The sequence below is a fragment of the Crassostrea angulata genome, chromosome 3 (assembly GCF_025612915.1).
Source record: "Crassostrea angulata isolate pt1a10 chromosome 3, ASM2561291v2, whole genome shotgun sequence".
NCBI lineage: Eukaryota > Metazoa > Mollusca > Bivalvia > Ostreida > Ostreidae > Magallana > Magallana angulata.
In genome coordinates, this window is record NC_069113.1 from 13385919 (window position 1) to 13407827 (window position 21909).

At 30.7% G+C, this 21909-nt stretch overlaps 1 protein-coding gene and 1 pseudogene across 1 annotated transcript; both read left to right on the top strand.

The window, feature by feature from the left end:
* The first annotated feature begins 1541 nt into the window (after positions 1–1541).
* On the top strand, positions 1542–9906 carry LOC128178877 (contactin-5-like). The gene is made up of 11 exons (XM_052846263.1): positions 1542–1636; positions 1808–1928; positions 2657–2835; positions 3182–3349; positions 3531–3650; positions 3932–4028; positions 4150–4331; positions 4415–4576; positions 6588–6725; positions 8226–8313; positions 8405–9906. Exons 1-11 carry the CDS (start codon positions 1570–1572, stop codon positions 8619–8621), a joined length of 1539 nt encoding a protein of 512 aa, XP_052702223.1. The 5' UTR covers positions 1542–1569; the 3' UTR covers positions 8622–9906.
* Positions 9907–11292: 1386 nt separating this feature from the next.
* Positions 11293–21442, top strand: LOC128178876 (neuroglian-like; annotated as a pseudogene).
* Positions 21443–21909: the final 467 nt, after the last annotated feature.

The window sequence follows — 21909 nt, forward strand, 5'->3', positions numbered from 1 at the left end:
GTACCTATCTTCAAATGAATTAAAGATAGGTATAATTGAATTGTACCTATCTCTAATTTAATTTGAAGATAGGTACAATTGAATTGAAGATAGGTACAATTATTTGAAGATAGGTGCAAATATTTGAATATATGTTAATTTGGCGTTCCATAGAACTCGCCCAATTGATAGAAAATCGGGTCACATCCCGCTTCGGTGAATTTGTTCCTCCAGTAAATATTCCAGCTATATGAATATATATTTGTTTGAATTCAAATGATGATTCGTTGTTGGTGATGATAATCCAACATCAATTATTACTTGCCTTGTACATGTACCGTAATAGGCAAAGTGTAACACTTGTTCCGTTGACACCTCTGCCTCGCACCGTTCAAATATGGCGATCTATTTCTAAATCAGGATTACACCATGTAAACACCTGCATGGTGAACTTTTACTTGAAAAGTGTTGCTCTTTGTTGCTTATTACATCCTATATAACATTTTCATCAATTGTAAATGTAAATTTTGACACATTAAACATGCATTGGTTAATCTTTTTATGAAAATCCTTGATATTGCTTGCCCCATTGCCTGCACTGATTCGGAGAATGCAACTTTCAAACCTTAGATATTATTCTGAAGATTTCTTACATATATATCTCTACGTCATCTGCAAGGTACATGTAGAAAAAAACTTAATACAAAGTTACTCTTGAATATTTTCATCCACCAATTGCTTTCACCACTCATATTAATTAATTTAATTTTCCTCTTTGGCATGTAGCTTTTTACGATCTGTACATGGCTAGGTCGCATTGATCATTTGAAAATATCATGTAGAAAATTCTTACGAAAATTCTTATTGCATAGAGGATGGGTATGTTTTTACGGATCATATTTATTTTTCAACAGACTAGTATTTGAATGCACTGACTCTAAGCCTTGCGTTTTAGGTCATTTGTGATATAAAGCAATCGCACTCGGTTAATATAGACATAAAGAAACGTCCTGAATTTATTATATATAGTTTTCAAAAATAGCAGGTATTTTTAAACTGCCTTATGATGTTTACATCAAATTAATTTTGCTTCAAGAAGGCAGTATTGGAGAAAAAAATGAGGATTTCCCTTTCAAAAAGCATGAGTCTGTCAAATTTTTCTTTGAAACTAAATAACATTCTATTTAATGACGTTATCAAATTAGTATTAAGTTTTCTATTCTATTGTCTACAACGTTGAATCTAAAACGTAAGGATTAAGTCTGTTACTTTATATATAGATTTTTCCATATTAACTGCAACAGCTTGAGGAATAATAGCATTGGAATTGCAAGGTCCTCTTTAAAATAATTCCGGCCATCTGTTCTCTCTGTACTTGGATTGAAAAGTATCAGGGAAACACATTGTATTTATCATATAGAGTTAATTAATTGGGTGTGTATGTTTTTTCCGTCCGGTAACATTTTATCAACCAAATCTTTCCTTGTTTTCTCAAACATTCCACATAATATATATGAATAAAAAAATTTTTAATTCCATCTTTTATTTTTGAATCGTCTATATAAGATATTCAATTACTGTCGTCTGAAAATGCAGAAATGCAAGACGTTTTCGAAAGTAATATTTTACATTCAAACTATTGTACATTTATGTGAAGGTAAGATTTTCAGTAATTATTCTTCCTCTCAGCGACTTTTTAGCCATATAACGGCTCTATATATATATATTGTGTGTGTGTGTGTGTATATATATATATATATATATATATATATATATATATATATATATATATATATATATATATATATATAGTTTTTATGCTTCAAAGGATCACATAAGAAGAATTTACCTCCATTGATAACATCCGTGTTTGAAGCCGAGTATTTTGTACCAGTATCCCATTCGTACCCGTTCTCTCTCCACTGTAAAGCAGAAAATGGGATAATAAGGTATATGTACCTACTTTATTCCTACTAGTTGTATTGGTTTTTAGAAAGAAAGAAATTCAAAGTACAAATTCAAAGCTGCGGGGTCCGATATCTTTTTTTGGCTAATACAGAATCAAATAATATTCCATACAAACCAGTTATCATAGAAACGTATAGACTTTCGCTAAATAACACCAGCAGAATCGGTCTCTGTTCGATGTTAGAAATATTCAAAGTTAATAAAATAGTTTCTTTATATATGGGAACACACACCTAAAAAAATCAAAACTAAATGCAACATGGGCATGTGTAGAAAAGAAAACCGTTTGGTTTCGTCCCCCGAATAATTAAGTTTAATCAACCTGCATATTTTGCATCGATTGTAAACTAAACAAACTTCAGAAATATTAGTGAGCAATCTGTACACTGGTTTATTTTTGATTTGCAAAAACATTATGATTTTATTTATAGCAATATCAAAGTAGTAGCAGTACAATCATACCCGCCTCGACGTCGGAGGCGACAGGAATTTTAATATAAGGCGAAATAACGCAGTACCCTTTTACGTCACGTTAGTTTAAAAAAAACCACATTTTGAACATCATTTTCTTATTGAAAGATGGATTAATTGACCGAGAAAACTACAACAATGTTCCCTATTATTAAATTCACATTCTTAGCATAACCATCGTAAATTTGATATACAAGCGGACCAAGCAGCATTATCAATGTGGTTTTATACTTAACAGCTACAAATGGTTTAAGAATAACAGCAAAATCCAGACAACAGATCAAGTGGTCGTCAACGAGAGTAGTGGTGATATTACCTTTAGAAAAATCACAAAAGACTGTTTTGGAACATATCACTGTTTAGCTGAAAATCAGCATGGCGCTTCTGTATCATTGTTTGTAAATATAAAAGAAGCTGGTAAGATTGCATTATTAATAAAATATGCACACGTGTCGTAGTAGAAAACTTGAAATATCATTCTCTCCAAAATATATAATCAACAAAATATTTGTAATGGGATGACGAATTGATGTAGTTCTTAAATAACTAGACAAAAGTAGCACTGGTGTACTGTACGTGTTTGGGAATTTTTTGAAAAAAGTTTTGAAATGAAATAAAATTATCAGGGGGATTTTTCAGAGCCATGTTTCGTGAATTGATAAGTGATTTTTATATAAACCAATCCCCGAAACATGAATAAATGTAAAACAAGCAGCAGTAATTCTTTGTATATCTTAATGTTAATCAATGCTTTTCTTTAAAGCTCTCGGTGTATTTTTGGGAAGAACAAATGAAATGATTAAATGCAAGATTCCGTGTTCTAACCGGCCAAACTGTGAACCAAGCAAGGAGTGTAAAATTGAGTGGAAAATAGGAATGGGAACGGATAACCCCGTGAGAACAAGTAAAAAGATAGCGATAGATGGTCGAGGTTAGAACTTATTTTTGTCAAGATTAATTAATTCTTATTTTGTTTAAAATATTTATATATTGTGTATATATTATCACGATGAAACCATTGTTCAATGTCAATGATTTTCATTTGCTTTTACATCGTACATTTGATCGATGCATCTTTTGGCATCGCTGATAATAATGTAAAGTAATTTCAGGAGATCTGCATTTTCTAAATATCGAAAGATCTGACGAAGGACCGAATTATAGCTGTGGAATATGGAATGAAAAAATACAAAGATTATCAAAGGGCACCACCTATACAGTTGAAATAATAGGTACCAACTTATTCAGATACGTTCAATGTGTCAATTACATCAAAGTGTGTCCTAAAATGTTTGCACAATACACCAAGAGCAAGGAATTCATTTATACTTTTACCCTTGATACTCCTACATCTTTCAAATACTTTCACCGTTGATGCTGTTAACAATTATGATTTAGCTTACTCAAAGGTAGCGCAGTCTCCCTCTTGAACATGAAAACGTATTTTAAAAGTAATTTACCGAATTGGCCCTATTTTCTACACGTCTACATGACGTCAGTTATTTCATTGCAGGGTCCAATGCGACAAATGAACTAAAAGGTATTTGGAGGAATACTCCTAAAGCTGTGCTCGGGGAAAGTGCAACATTGCAGTGTATTTTTTCTGGAAGGCAAGTATCACTGTTTCTAAATTTTTAGTGTAATTTTTATCATCTCAAAATTTTAATATTTTTTTTACATGTACTTTGTATGGATTTTGTTCTATCATATATTTATTAAATCTTGTCAAAGTTCTGTTCCGAACATACAATGGCTGAATACAAATGGATCATTGATCGAACCAAATTCTAAGTACAAAATTGAACAATATGGAAGAGAACTACTTATCCGCAATGTAACATTTGATGATGAAGGCGAATACGCATGTGTTGCGAACAGCACCTTACCCATGAATCCTTATCTAAACGTAACAAGTATGTATTGCGCATGATAAATGAAATATAATAATTCAATGGATATTTCGAGCTAAATAACTTTTTTCGTTTCAAATGAAAAGCTCCACCGATATTTGCTGATACTGGTAGTCGATTTATGATGAAGGTAATACAGCTTACACACGGAGAAGAAACAGAAATCCAATGCCACACGATTTCTGCACCGAATGAATCCGAACCAGTTGTCATTCAATGGATGAAGAACGGAAGAAACATAAATAAAGGCAATGCAAAATATATTTAACTAAGTGTGCATACTGTATTCATTTTAAAGATCACGTTTTATGTGAGCTAAAAGAAGCTTACAGAAAGATGGATGCTTTAAACAACGATAAGTTGATTCATGAATAAAGTATACATGTTCTAACGAGTTAATTAAAATGAGATACCAGGAATTTGTTCGATGATAATACGTAACATTTGAATTTAATTAAGTATAAAGTGATTTCTTTGCGTAACCTTTGGTGAGGCTTTTGTTTTGCTTTTTAACGAGGTCGGATCTAATTTGTTCTGCCCTGGATTTTTTAATGAAATTTTTTACATGAATTTCTACTGAAATAATTATTATTTTAAGATGAAAAAAAATCAGACATTTACCGCATCGTTTGTTAAGGAGGTCATCTCAAAGTTGATTGATTTTTTTTGGGGGGGGGGGATTTTTCTTGAAATGTATCAATTTTGCACATTTTTTACTTTTTTTTTAAACTTCTGCCCTAGGGATTTCTTTTTTTGTTCTACATAATTAAAGTTATTGCTAAAAGACATCAAATGGTCAAATAAAAAACCCTTTTACCTCCTCGTTTTTTTCCTGGGGTCTTATCAAAGTTGTTTTTTGTATGACCAATTTCCCAAATTTGTCAGATAATGGCTATTTTTTATTCAACAAAGGCGGAAATGATGACCTTTATAGTATTATTAAAATATTTAGGCATATTTAAGTGATGAATAAATATATATAATATCACATGATAAGGGTCCTTTATGTTAAATACATGGTAACTATCTTGAAATACATGTATTAAGCTATATAAAGGCGAGGTAAGAAAACGTGACAGAGGGCTAGGCTTGTTGAGCCCTCTTAACGTTTTTTGAATCGAGCCAAAATATTGCTTATACTTCAAAACATTTATGTTTATTCTACAATATAATATTAATTTTACGCCTGAAACAATCTATTTTCGACAAATTTCGCTGAATATCTGCAGTTGAAACCATAACGCCACGGCGTCAACCAAGGAAAAAGATGACGTCACAATGCAAATGAAACGCTTAGCGAAAGCGTGCGTAGTCGAACTGTACTCGGCCTCGTTAATGTTAGTTGTGAAATTAAAACATCTTATCTATGATTAAAATTATCTATATTTAATATTAAAATTGCCTAAAAATAGTTCAATTGCAGATCTGCATTCTATTTTATTTCCATAGTAGAACTGAGTATGATTTGTAGAATACCCTGATAAGCCATAAACATGTACTTGCTTTTGTTTCCGATATCGACACAAGGATATTTCTACCATTTGCAGTTGGTAAACCTGATTGAATATCGTTGTATGAAACATTGAAATTTAATTCGACGTCTTGCCTAATATTACGGTGTATTTTTCCATTACATTTGTTTTGTTTGACTAAGGAGCATGCTAAAAAAACCAAATGATAAATGTAATATGAGATATTAAGGGGCATGGAAACGATCTTTTCAATTTCTATACTTCTATTTTTATTGTTTACAAAGCTAAGAATGAAACAAAATTTGATTCAGTCGTAGAGTTATAAGTAAGACAAAGAGCTAACAATTCTTTTTAATGCAAACAAGGCTCGTGCCATCTTTCTGATTACATTGGTTCAATATACCGCTAAACGTTTTTCTTTAAACTTATTTTATATCAGTCTGCTTATTCGTTTTGAACATAAATAAACAGTTCTTAGCGTTTCTAAACTTGATTTTTTTTCAACTTTCAAATGTAAACATGAACATTCTCTGAGCTTTGTTTACATACACGTAACTTAGAATGGTGAGTTCTGTATCTTGCCAATAACTCGACAAATTGCACTTAAAATTTGAGCATTAGAATTGTCTTGCCATAGCATTGTAAACTTTAAAAACGGAAAAATGAGTTTTGACCAAAACCGTGACCATGCCCCTTAAAACAATTCAATTCTGATATAAATTATAAAGGTTTTTTTGCAAACACTATTTATATATCAATGTCATTTCATCAGTTGCTTCCTTCACAGATTCTTCACACAGGTTTTCAGATGGAAACAAGAAACTGTACGTTTCAATCACAGAAGACGGCGGTTGCTACACATGTGTAACAGAGAATAGCGAGGGAACGGCAGTTGCAAATTTTATCTTTCCTCCTAAACATTCTGGTATATTGGAACTTATAAGCTTTCAAAAGTTTCAAATACACGTATAGCTGGTGCAGTTTTGTTAGAATAATTTCCATTTCTTTAAGTAATAGTTATGTTGCGTTATCCTTTTTTGCCAGAAAAAAATATCTTTTATATGTAAGTTAAAAAAATATTAACGTATGCAACAGTAGTAAAGAATACATATACTCATCAAGAAAAAAATAATCTACAACTTTAAACGACTATTTAAGGAAAAAATACTTATAAATTTTTGGGGGCATATTAAATAAAATGTATGGTCTGTTAGTTACATTGTATAAGACTGTAAGCTATGTCAACCAGCTTAATTCAATTGACAAGTCAATCAATTAATTATGCCCTACTGAATGAATGAGGTTTGTATTCTTTTTTCAGTAAGTTGATTATTAAAACTAGCGAGACCACTTTTTGAACTCTGCGATCGTATATATAAAACCCATTTTAACCAAGGAAAATATTTAGATAAAAGGAGGACTGATAAATGCGATAAGGTCATTCCACCTTTAAGACCTCTTGTATTCATGATCTATATTTCTTCATATTAATTTTTCTTTCGTATATTTCTTCGGGACAGCTTTTTATTTTTACATAATTGGCCACTATAAGTTATGACATCAAATGACCCTTTGCCTGATAACTCATAGAACCTAAAAAAGTATTGCTCTTTGGGTAGGGAATGCCTGTCATCTTCTAAAAAATTAAGATATAGAGACTTAAAACTTTTACCAATGTCTCACTTAGAGACTCTTTCAATCATTCATATCGAAGGAGTTAATAGCCTCTATTAGCTTTTTTGCCCCTAAAAGTTTCTACAGTTCAATAAAATACTTTTGAAACATTCATTGGACCTTTTGGGATAAAAGCGTTTTCCTTGATCAATCAAAATGATATTAATGTCAAAGTTCAATGTAAAAAAAAATGGTAAATCTTTTAACATTATTTTTGTAAGTAACGCATAGTAAGCATTTATTTCATCGATTCTATTGAAACATAAATGTTTTAAACATTAAAGTATGATGAGGTTGAAAGACCTCTTATTGTAATAAGACAAGTAGTCTACTAATCTTGTTATTGTTCATGTTAATTTTTCCAACAACTAAAATTGGTCATCTCCCTTTAATTTTCATTTATTATAATTGATCATGATCTTTTTGTGATGAAACTAACAACAGAAAAAAAATCATCAGTAATATCTATAATAAGGTTATGGATGTTGTGAAATATTTAAATCATTATATCTAGAAGATTGTTACCAGTGAGAAAACAAAAAGAATTATTTCATTTTCAAAGTATCATGTATTCAATAGTTTGCTCATCAAATAAACAACTTCATGTACGTTTAAAAAAAGTCACGGCAGAAATGTTAACGTCATAAAAGAGCTCAAATGGCGCTATGGTTATATGGCATGCTTAAGATAATATGTAATACATCATGTTATAAATGAATTCCATGTCATGATAAGTTTTGTACACTTGTAGATCAGAGTCTAAGGTACGCAGTCATAACAGTTTGCTCAACAATCATGGCCATTGTATTTACAATGGGAGTTATCGTCCTTATTAAAAGGTTTGATTCTATATCAAATCATTATGAAACCCAAGTAGATTAAGTCATGTACGAATTATCAATTAATATATTTAATATACTGTATTTGTAGAGTGAGAAGGGAAAGAGATATCATATATACAAGTAACAATGAGCAGGTTAATGAAGAAGATAATGAGAGATACACATATATAGAGGATCCTGTGTATAGTAATTCACATAATGAACTGTCTGAAAATGAGTACAGCTCACACTGTTATGAAGAGGTGTCCTGTGATACTCCAAAAAGGATGAAAGTTGATGATAATCCTTACACACTGGTTGATTAGATTAAGTACCAGGTACAGATACCTTAAGTTCAGGTGGAAACTGTTCGAATTGATATAGTTACGTACTGTATTGTTAACAAAAAAATTAAAATTGATTATTTTCTTTCATTGGTTGATTCGATGATAAGTGACTGCATGGTTGAAAATCAGATATAAACTGATTTATTGAACATCATCATTAAATATTTATAATACAAACTCTAAAGGGAATTTGAACATGACTGTGGTATTTTTGGATGGCTGATAAACAGTTTATAAATGTAAACACTTATCACGGATTTTGTTTTTTAATTTTTTTGTGACAATTAAGAGTGTTAATTAGTGTTTATCATTTGCTGAATTGTTAAAACTCTTCTGTTTATGTATATATTACAGTTTCCGAAAAAACCTCTTTTGGATGCACATAACTTTTTTCTAAGAATAAGGAAAAAGAATACTTGGATTTACAAAGAATAGATCTCTCTCTCTCTTTCTCTCTCTCTCTCTCTCATTAAATGATATATCTGTTAACTATTTAAGATTAAATGTTGATGTGTAAACAGAAATATTTACATTTAGTTTATATTCCCCTTATGTTTGCATTGGTAATGCGACGTTCATTTTCCTATGAAAACATTTCTATTTATGGGCACAATCATAAACGCCATCACGCGTTTTGAAGTTATTTATCATTGTAAGATTAAATGAAAAATTCAAATATACTTAACCAGTTTAATACGAACTCATCGTTAAATCATAATCTCAAATAAATTATTTTTTTCTCTACGACGTTTCTGGCATTATATTTTTAGTCGCGGAAGCAAACTGAATAACATGTTAGATCGAATGGTTGTTCCATGCATGTTTCATTTCCCTGACTAAGAGCGCATATAATAGCATAAAAGTGACGTTACACAAATACTTCATACAACTAAACAACAATATGAATGTAAGCATTAAATGCTTACTTTTTATGTTGTTAGTCCTATAACACACCAAGGCTGTGCAGACAAATTATCATACTGCGCTAATGCTTAAATGAAAACACGAGGCACAACGGCCACATCGCTCATCTGAAAGACAATAACCTTACTTCTTTAAACAAAAGAAATCAAATTATAATTAAGACGGCAACATTGAAATCACCCAACGCAGGTTTTATTCTCTACAGCTTTACTAAGTCTAAAATTATCATTGTGTTGAAATGTCAAATTTTAAATGAAAAACAATTTGCAAGAAAAAGGGTAATTTTGATACATAATTATTGTACAAAATATTCGAAGAAAACAACAGATAAGGACCAAATAATAAACCAAATTAATTCTTAATTTGTTCCTCTTAAAAATATCTTATGTATTTCACAATCCTTATTCAGAGGAAAAAATCTAAGAAAAGTAAACTTTAAAAAAATAGCATGAAATAAGTCACGAATTGTACAGTTTTTAAGATTTTAAAGTTAAAATGAAAAGATAAAACCTCTCAAGTAATTTTGAAATCATTATTGGTTTATGCATCTAGGTTTCAATAAATTTGATTCTATAGCAGAGTGTTTCTATAATTTCAGAACGACATGTCTTTCATGTATTGTACGCATGTTCAACGATGTTACTTTAGCGGATATCATACTATTGCTTGTTTTATTGTTTTTTGCTAAATGAAAGAACGTTTTACAGAAGAGGTTATGCATACTTACATTTAAAGGAAAATGGGACGCTAATCACACGTGTCTTTTGTTGATCACATGACGGTTATAAAATATATGTGAAATAAAATAAAAAGTCATAACAAAAATGTCATACATTCTTTAGAGTTATTAACATTAATAGAATAATAATCAAAATATATGATGCAAGGAATGGGGTAATGTATATCAAAATATCTCTCTTGCAAAGCAAGAAAGTGGCCATGAAAATAATATTTGATGTAGAATATCTCTTGATGTGTTAAAAAAGCAAAAAGCAAAAATGCCATTGACAAATAATTTTACACTGCAACGTCTTGATCCCTCTTAACCAAATTTTCAAAAAGTGTTTTGATAAAAGAAACGTATTCCAAATTCATGTCAAATGTGGTGTAACAAGTAACAACAACTTTATTGCTGTATTATTGTTTCTTTCATTTCTATTTAATTGAAAAAAGCCTTGACCTCTCATGGATCAAGCTTCTCTTAATTAACGTGACTACCTAATTATACAAATGTAAACATTTGATTTTCATATGGTACCTGAATAGATAAAACCATTTTTCATTTTAAAATGTCCCTTATTCACCACCATAGGAATACCTGGATGGGGGGGGGGCATTCACAATAATAAACTCCATATAAACAAAATTCGCAAGTAGTTTAAACGTAATCATGTGAAAATTCCAATATATTTTCACAAATGGGTGTATACCAAAAAAAAAAGGGGGGGGGAGGGTTTGTTGTCATTTTGAAGAGATGAGTATGTATGTGATAGTTGCATAATTCTGTAAAATGTTTCTTGTTATATGTCATATTCAAGGGGTTGATGCATAAATAGTCAACAAAAAGCATAATGGGAAAACACCTTTTATATAAATTTGTGTTTACAGGAAAGGAAAATGACTCGCAATTAGTGTATGTTTTAGGGCATGTTTGTTGACAATTAAAATTTGTTCTTTTGCAACTAGTGAGTTTTTTTCTTGATGATTTTTTTTTAGATATTTGCGTAGGTTTAATCATAATCAACAGTTTAATCCTAATCAACAGTTTAATCATTCTGTATATACGTATCGTCCGGTTAGTGCATTATGTATAAAACCCTGACCACATTTAAGGCATAGTACATGCAGACCACAGCACTATTATATAAATAATGACTGATTGCTAATAATACCATAACAAAATAAATTCTGAATTATTTCCTACTAAAAAGAGAATATGCTTGTGTTGATGGATTTAAATTGTCGGTGTCCGGTTCTCATTTAAATATTTCCCGTTTCCTTACACAAATATAAATTATCATATAAGAATACATATAGTATTCATTGTACTTTACAATGAAATGTGCATATAATGTTCATTTTTCTACGAAAACATGTTTCAATACAGGACACAATCGAGTCTTATTTGTTATTTCGAAATACTTTTTTTCATTTTTGGAGGTAAAAATGTGGGATCAGATAAGCAGCATTTTAACATAAGTGGTTAATTATATTGCAAATGCAATGCTTATTTATACGTTCGTCGATAAGCAATGTTGATTATTAGCAATTGTTTAGGAAAAAATTTTGTGTGTTTTTTTTTTTATGATTTTGAAGGATCACTGACAGCGAATTTACCTCCGTGGATAACATCAATTTTTGAGGCCGCGTATTTCGTACCATTATCACATTCTTGCCCACTTAATCTCAAATGCAAGGCACAGAATGGCAATATAAGGTAACAATTGTATTTCTTAAAATCCATCGTAATATGAACTTGATTACTGTTATATTTATGTAAAACTTACATTTTACAGCTATTGGTGGTTTAAAGACAATGACAAGCTTCATACCAACGATCGAGTGGTTGTTAATGAGCAAAGTGGGGACATTACCTTTCGAAACCTTATAAAAAAAGATTTTGGATTGTATTATTGTGTAGCCGAAAACAAGCATGGTTCTTCTGTAACATCGTTTGTTAAAATACTTGAAGCAGGTAAGAAATAGTTTTAAACTAGAGAAAAGTGCTTTGCAAAACAATGAATATGTCATCCGTGAATCTATGACCACAAAGGTATTAGCTATTTGGCGCGACTCAGCTCGTGTATCTGTTCCACGTTTCTCGAGACTTAATAGTGTATGTGTGACTTAAATAGTGTCATAGTGACTTTTGACTGAATGTGTATTGGCAATTTATTTATAATTGATCTCTGATTGTCTGCAGTGAAGCGTATGTGTAACATCAAATTATTACTCAATTCTTAGCAAGAGATCTAAGCGAAATCGCGAATTAATAGAATTTTATTTTTGACCTAAAAACCGTTACAACATCAATACCGCGGACAAATCTAACAAACAAAGAGACGAAACTATTCAATTTATCACCATGTCTGTGTAGTAAATTGATCAGTTGATTCACTTTTATTTAACCCTAGAAATTGATATTCAGCATGTTAATTATTCAAATATAGTAAAACAATCATTTATAGATGGGGCATGGTTCCTAGTCTCAATACCCTTGCTTTTAACGATCGTTTATAAACAATTGATATATATATAATAACCAAAGATTTAGTTTTGTTATAGATACTCTTTCTAATTATAACACAGTTGTCATAGAAATGTTTTGAATTCACCCGCTGTCAACGAGAGTGAAAAGGGAAACATAAACTTTGGCGAATGTTCTCCTGTGTACAGAATATCTTACCATAACTTTGTACTTACAATGTACATTCAGCAAAAATGAAAAACAAATCTCTTGAGTCCGCTATAACTAACCTTGGATCCAAAGGTTGAATCAAAGAAACTGCACGGTCTTAATCTTACAAAAGTGTTGTGTCTGAGCAGGATTAGACCAAAGAAAGATAACACGTATATTCTTTAGAAGAATTAAACAAAAACATCTGCTGACCACAGATATAGAAAATGCAGAATCACTGCCTACGTTTTATCCATTCTCCTTTTTGTTTTAAGTTGGTCCAGAGGGGAAGGATCAGGGAATTATAATACCCTGGACAGTTAATGTCTAACAGACGGATACACCGATTACCATTAGTAAGAGCGATTGCTAAATTAGTATTTTTGGTTGAAACGACGTTCATAATACAACCAGTACTTAAATATCTACTCTACGGTTACACACGAAACTCATAGCTGATCTTATTTACTTAGGGTGGCCACTTAAAGATATTTTCTGGTGTGTATACGTACATGTTTATCATGTGTATAATAATATTTTCCTCTGCTTAGTATCGGTAGTTAATGGTTCAATCAGTTCAAGGAATGTGTCACAAGGGTTTAATAAACTCAGTAAACAAAGAAAAACATATCAAAAAGTTTTTCGAATAACCAAGAATGATAATAGAACTAAATCATCTCCGAAAAAAAATCATCAACCGATGTAAATTAATTAGGTGATTATTGATATTGGTAACAAACACAATAAATTTCATATAAATAAAATTTTAGAAACGTTCAACCAAAGCATTTAAACTTTTCAGGTCACATTAAAATGGTTTTTTTTCGCTTTATATTTTTCTTGGTCGCCTTGTGTTTAAGAAGAATGGATTATGATTTAAAGTTTTGATGTATTTTTGTGAGATGGATTGGATACGAAAAATATTGAATTACATATATCTTTAAATTAAAGCTCTTGGTGTCTTCGGTGGAATCACAAATAAAAAGATTGCATGCAAGGTGTTCCATCACTGCAAAATTTCCTGTTCTAACAAACCGAATTGTCAACCAATCAATGAGTGTAAATTTGAGTGGAAAAGTGGAGCACCAACAGCGAATACGATTATAACAAACGAAAATTGATAGTGAAGGTAGGAATAGTATTATTATATAATTTGTCGATTTAGATATATTTTTTTCAAATAAATATTTTGAAGGTACGAGTTTTGTTATCGTATACATGTTTATTCCGTTCGTTTTATTGTTTCTTGAGATTTTTTTTATTTGCATTGGGTTCTTATATTTATTTCAGGAGATCTACATTTTCTAAATTTTAACAGATCTTACGCAAGTCATGATTTAAGCTGTGGAATATGGAATGAAAAATTAAGGATATTTACAAAGGGTTCCTTTTATACGGTTGTAATAAATGGTAACAAAATAATTGTAAACAACATTGATTTGTAAGCATTCGCTTATACAGATGATATAACGTTTGATTGATAAGGTCAACGAATTAACGTTCCAATGAATTTTGCAACATAGACGAATATTAATGACCTTGAATAAAACTGAAACGACAAAACTAACTGTTTAGGTTAAACATTGAGTTACCTAAGATCAATTTTTCTCTATACTAGACTTCGAACCGTGTGAGCACGGGTTGACATTGCATGTGATATCGGACATTTACGAAATAGATACATCGACACACCTTATTGTTGACATTTACATAACCAAGATTTAAGCCTACAATAAAACTATTAACTTCACTATACTCTGCTTGGTTAGAATAATCTAACTGTGTCTCGGGACAGGCCTTTGCCACAGTTAAAATGCCTCCCATATACCCGTAAGGTAGCAAATAATTGCAGAGAAGCTCCGATAGATTTTAGAGAAAATCGATGAAATTGCATTGAAAATAACAGTCAAATTATTCATAACAAACCGTTTTGAGGCTTTAAATACCTTTCATCTAAAATTTAGATTCATATTAATGATCAATTTTAACACTTTTTCACCAAAGTTTTTACTCGCTTCAAATTTACACACCATGTTATCATTCTGAACTCTCGGGATTTTTCATATTAAATGCACTGAATTAGAGTTATCTCCCGTTTTTTTTCATGAACGAATATATAGCAAATTTTCGATCAAAATTTACACGTATTTGTACTATCGTTTCTGAGTTTATCCATGCAAATGTCATATGTGGAAAATACACATAAGAGCCTCCTGTGATTTAGCGTGAATGTAATGCGCATGCGCAGGATTGTAAAATCCATAAAATCCAGATGATTTCCGGATTTTTTAAAGGAATTTTCGGTGATTATTGATTAGTGAAGCTTGATTGAGAAAAATAAAAACAAATTTGTAATCTTCATGTACCAATGATATTTAAAATATATATTTAGCAAAAAGCAGTACTCTTCCGATTTCCCGGTGTTAAAGTCCACAACTTCGAGTCTATTATTTTAATATAGTGGTATATATATCTCAAACACTCCTGTATTCTTTTATTAACGTGTGATCTTTTTAATGCTATTGTTTACTAAGCATGAAGCCACCTAGTTAAAATATTTATAAAATTGCAAATTTTCAAAATCGTTTTGAAGAATTTGATTTGCTTTAATATATAGTATGGAGTTCTTTATAGTAAATTTTTCAGACAAAATCGGAATATTTAATTTCAGTGAAACATCAGCTATTCAAAACATCCATGATGTTTTAAAAAGTAAATTAAAGTTCATGTTTTCAAAGTTTAAATTCTATACAGATGCTTATCGTAAACTAATAAAAGTTTAACGTTTTATCAAAATATACTGTGAGTGTGCGACGATTCATACATGTAGTATGTGTATCTGAAAGTTAACTACTTGGTCTAAATATGAATACAAATAAAACAGCAATTTGAGATGAAAGACTTTGTTAATCTATAACAATGGGATGGACAATTGGATAAATTGAATAGGTAAAACACTTAAATTGAAATAAAACAACAATTTGAGATGAAAGACTTTGTAAATATATAACAAAGGAATGGACAATTTGATAAATTGAATTGATCAATCACTGAAATTAAAATAAAGAATTATTATTTTGAATTTCTTTTTTTTTTCTTCAAAATCAATATACTTGTTATAACATATTCAAATTGTTTCGAACGATTTATTCAAAATTAATATAATTAGATGATCAAGATGAACAAACTTTGTTTTAAGTATGTATTAAAAAAATGTAACTTGAGATCACTGATTTTCCCCACATTGTTATGCTGAAATACCACATACCCTGATTGTACGTATCAAATGAAGTCTTTATGTGCAGGGAATCAAAACGTTGTTTTTTCCTATTGTAGAACATAACAGTACTGCTATTTCACAGGCTATTTGGAAGAATAACCCAAGGGCCGTTATCGGTGAAAATGCAACGTTGCAATGTATTTTTTCTGGAAGGTTAGTAGCACTATATATTTGTTAATGAACATAATTATAAAAAAAAATTGTTCATCAATTTTTATTTAAAAAAAAGGTGTGTTTCATTTTATACGAAATTGGTTGTTTTTGTAACGATTATTAATTTTCTATTTTTTTCTATTATTTCTTTTTTTTGGGATGGTTGGCGGTTTGTTATTGTCATTTTTCTATAATAGTCCAGTTCCAAATATACAATGGCTATCTATAAGTGGATCTATGATATCATCGAATTCAAAGTATGTGATCAAGCAATATGGAAGAGAGTTACTCATCCGAAATGTTACGTTTGATGACGATGGTCTTTACAGATGTGTTGCTGATGGCAACTTAACAAATAATATATATCTTAATGTTACAGGTGAGTAAAATAAGGTACTGTGATCATTTTAAGGATACCAGGTTATCAACCTCAATTAATCTTATTTTTTTTTACTCTCCAACTTTTAGCGCCTCCAATATTTGCTGATACTGGTAGTCGATTTATGATGAAGTTAATACAATTTTCATACAAAGAAGAAACCGAAATCTCCTGCAACGCAATATCTGCTCCTAATGAACTCAAACCAGTTGTCATGCAATGGATGAAAAATGGAAGAATTCTACATGAAGGCATTGATTTCATTTATTAATTCATACTTTAAGGGTCTGTTAAGATATTGGTGAACTGTATTTTTGCGCTTATTTAAGACAGACAATCCTCACCCATTGGTATGTGAAAATTATGAAGAAGTTTACTTACTTCCATTTTAGTAATTCAAATTACGGGGTCTTGTTAACTTAAAATAATCAGTCGAAAAATTTCTTAAGTATTTAATTATAAAAATGGAATAATTTATACCATGAGTATGATTTACCAAAAAAAGAGGCATTTTATTTTAAATTTTTGTGGTGACTGTTGTTGCTAAATTGTCATTAAACACTTCGAACAAATTACTGTAAACGTATTATATTTGGCTTGTACGATATTTGGTGGAAACTAGTTTTGAACAAGTTTGTGTAGAATTGAACTAGCGTATTCTTGAATTTGACTATTCTTGTGTATTTATGAATGGCCTTTAGCGATGTACTTTAATTAGTGGAAGCCACGTTCAGCCAAAAGCGCTAAATAGAATACACAGCAAAATGTAGTACGTTTACAGTATTTGCTCTATTTGCAGATTCGTCGTATACTTTTTCAGAAGAAAAAAGTAAATTGCATATAGCATACAATCTTACAATCAATGAGACCAGCGGTTGTTACACATGTGTGATAGAAAACAGTGAAGGAACTGCAGTAGCAAATTTCATCTTAACAACAAGAAACAGTGGTATTGAAATTTTGATATAGCAATCATATCATTTCTATTTTACTTTTGCAATAGGATTTGTAAACACAAAAGTCAAAAGCAGAAATAATTCAGTGTCTATATGTGAGTTAAGAAATGACATTAGACATAAAATATTCAAATTGTAAAATGTTCAAGGTTATCGGACCTTTTTAAAGGAATAATAAGACGTTCAAGGTAACCGATTTTCGTTTCCATTGCGCTAGCTTTTGCTCATTCCTGGAAAATACCGTGCATTGACACCTTTTTAAAAATTGCTTTGATACCGTTTATAAGTACTTACAATAACTAAACTGTGGAATTTTTTAATTTTGATTTATTTTCATTGTTTACCCAATCTTTTGTCATTCTGTGGCTAAATGTCGCACTTGTGAATCTATGGCGTAACGATGAAACGAAGCCTTGCAGTATTACGTTTTTAAAATTGAAATAAAACTACAAATAGAAATTGTACGCATTGAAAACTTTAGAACCTCGGAGTCAACTTTTCTAAGTTTTTAATAAATCCATTGTACTGATCACAATTTGAAAAAAAATACCTTTAGTACAGTAAAACTCGTTCAGTACGAACACGGATAAAGCGATTTCTTTGCTATAACGAAGTTTTTTTTATTCCCCGGTAAAATTCTTAAGAAATTTTTGCAAAGTTTGAAAGTTATGTACTGATATTATATAACAAATTTACGAATATAGCGAACTGATTTTGAGTCTCGTAGCGGTGAATAATAACGAAATTTTACAGTCTAATAACGAATTTGTTTACAGTTTAAAAAAAAGTTTGCACTCCCATTTAACATAATAGTTTGAATTAATTAATTCTTGCTTAAATTTTTGCATTTACAATCCGATTTTTAAAGGTATCAAAAGAACTATTTTCATTCTAAGCCTCAATTAACAAAAATTATAGTCTGGTTAAAGAAAACATGTATATTATGAATTTGATATAGTTATTATATGAAATCGTTGTTATATAATATCGTTGGATATAACGAAATACGGATATTACACAGTAAATCTATTGGTCCCTAGGACTTCGCTATTACCGAGTTTTACTGTAGTATTTTTTAATCCGTTTCGAAAAGTGCGAAAAATTGAAATTTCCTAAACATTCCTATAGTGATTTTTTTGAAATTGAAATGACTTCTTAAAAGAAGCAAATGATAGATTGTTACGAAACTGTGCAAGAACACCAGAGTTGCTGTATATTACACATTGTTAAATATATTTATAGTGTTTTGCTATTGTAGTTTTCACACCGCAAAGGAAATAAAACCAAGTCGGCCTCCTTAAGTACAAGAATTACGCCCAATGCATTTAATACTACAATGTGAACTTAAACATTAACTACACATAAACGGGTTATTTGAAGGCGTATAAGAGTCTTAGAAATTCACAAAAATTAAATGAGTAAACCCTTACTGAAACACATATAAATTCTAATAAGTATATTTCTAATTTTTATGTAAAACAGAAAATTCAATTTGTCAATCAGGACATTTTCCTCGTCTTGCTAATAAAGCCTTTAAATTTATACATTCAGAGCATTGTATTTAAATTCAAATGTTAATAATGAACATAAAAGCTATCTCAGTTGATATGCGGTATTACATGTTCCCTAGCTTACAGATAATCGTTTTGCAATATCGCCACAACAAATTGGCAACTCATTTTATACACAGTTTCAATCAATTTCTTTAAGATTTTGAGTTCATTTGATCAGCTGAAGCAAAAGTAATGCCCAATATGAATCTAACAGGTCAAGAAGACCAATCTAGGGCCTTTAAAGTGGATGCTTACCTTTTCGGCTATGAACTGAAATTAGAATATCGAAAAAAGTTTTTTATATAATTAGTTACAAATATTCTAATCCATTAGATTGTAACATAATGTAAGACACTAAGTAAGTCATGAAACTATATAAAAAAAAAACTTTGGATAATTGAAAACAAATTGAAGAAAATTTTGCTTTGCTATAAACAAACTCAGAACTAGTAATGTATATTTGAATATGGTATTTTGGCTTAAGTAATATTGCAGTACTTCTCATTGTATTTACAGACTTAGTAATGAACAATATAAACCACATGTACGCTGTCATCACCGTTTGCGCTGTCATGGTTATTATATTAGGAGTCATCATCGTGAGAAAAAAGTAAGGATCCGTATTAAATCATGTCAAATATATTCCAGTTAAGCACAAAATATCCAGTGTATTAACCTAAGAGTAATAAAAATAGTATCTACTTTAACTTTTTCGAATCTTAAAATCTTTGTAGAGTAATCTGCAAAACGAACGAATATACTCCTGAGGAGGTTGTTGAAGTCGAGGAGGACCGTGCATATAGTGATCCCGTAATTGAGCTCTCGGAAAATATTTACAGCTCCTGTTGTGACGAAGAGCTGTCTTATGATACTCCACAAATGATGCCCAGTGTCGATAATCCTGACTATTATTACAATTCTTTAAGAGAGTGTACAAGTGAACAAGCTGACAACTTCTACGACTGCGCAGACAACGTTTCCGGAATATATAACATAAGTTTCCGAAGGAATTCTCACACGATAGTGATATTATCTGATAATCTACGATCGGTGGAAAGGTGTAAAGATACTTGATTGTGCGTATGGCATTAAGTATTCACTGTTCGCTGAAAAAAAACCAACTGTCATATGCTCTCTTTTTGACTTTCACCATTTAAAGCACGTGGAAGGATAAACTGAAAGTTATCTATTAAACATCATAACAAAACGTTTTCAGACATCGTTTTTTATATAAAATAATTCAAGGAAAATAATCATTCATCAAAAAATCGTGTGAGGTAGGGAAATTCTTCCACCTCGGGTCCATGATTCACTGTCTTGGAATCTCGACCTTAACCATAAATCTTGTCCCCTCGGTCGAATTATTCTATCCCGCACTCGTTATAATGAATGGTTTATTAATATCCGATATGACGTACTACTCTATATTCTATTGCAAAATGTGATACAAACCGCATAACACAACGTTGGATCATCGATTAGGCTAATAAAATCGAGTCATTGAAGCGCTTTTGAACTTTTTAGATTGAGATTAGCGGGACATCTATTCTTGTGTGATATCCAACTCGTTGAAACAGTTATATTTGCACGGGAAGTCTTGTGAATAATATTCACCATAACCAATTCAAATCGTTTTTTTATCAGTTACATCATCCATTAAAGCTGTCAGATACTTTAATAAAACAATAGTAAATGAATGGATACATTAAACAAATCAATATATTGGCATTACTAGTATCAACGAGAATGTGTTTTAAATCTAATGAAAATTCAACAGAAGTAAAAAAAGGAAAAAGCAAAACATGTGGAATCGCCTGATGAAGGTAACGGTACTACATGTGCAAAAGTAAACAAGCTACATTTCATGTGAGTTTATTTAAACAGGAAATTAATTTTTGATCATCCATGTAGACTTTATTGTCTCATACTAAACAACGAGATTGAAAATCGCCGTAAACAGAAAAAAAAATCGTCCGGTCACATCCGCTTTTCATCGTTTATAGCTCATGTTGAAATCCACCATAACATTTCGCAATTTGCTTTTTTGTTTTGATTTACAACAGTCAAATGAAACTGTTTGTTTCCCACTCAAATGCTAATTCATTTTACATCTGTCGAGAAGAAATATTAGATGATTGACCACATATTTCATTGCGTTTTCACCATGAGGAATTTTAGCCCTGATAGATGACAATGTAACATACGTTTTCTGAAACAAAACAAACAGGATGTTTTAAAGTTTTAGGAAAAATTTTTATGTGATTTTTTTTAATTATTTGAATTTAATCTTTAAGGTTAAATCCGTTTATCAAATGGCCGGTAAACTTGTTTAAGTTTCAAATGGGACCTGTCCCGACTTAAGTGATATCAGTGCCCTCAGACTCCCTGTACTTTCGGATATTAGTTTAATACAAAGATATATATGACTTCATACACAAGTTCGTCAGTCTTCTCGAAAAAAAAATCATCACTTCTCCAAAACCCATGCCCCTTTTTGTTATTAAAACTTATCAAATTTGGGTTTTAACTATTTTTGATGCTATCTCGTGTTAATTCTTGTTATAATTTTAATGTAATATTAATTGGTCCATCAAACTTACCACAAACCCAATCGCCACGGCTGTA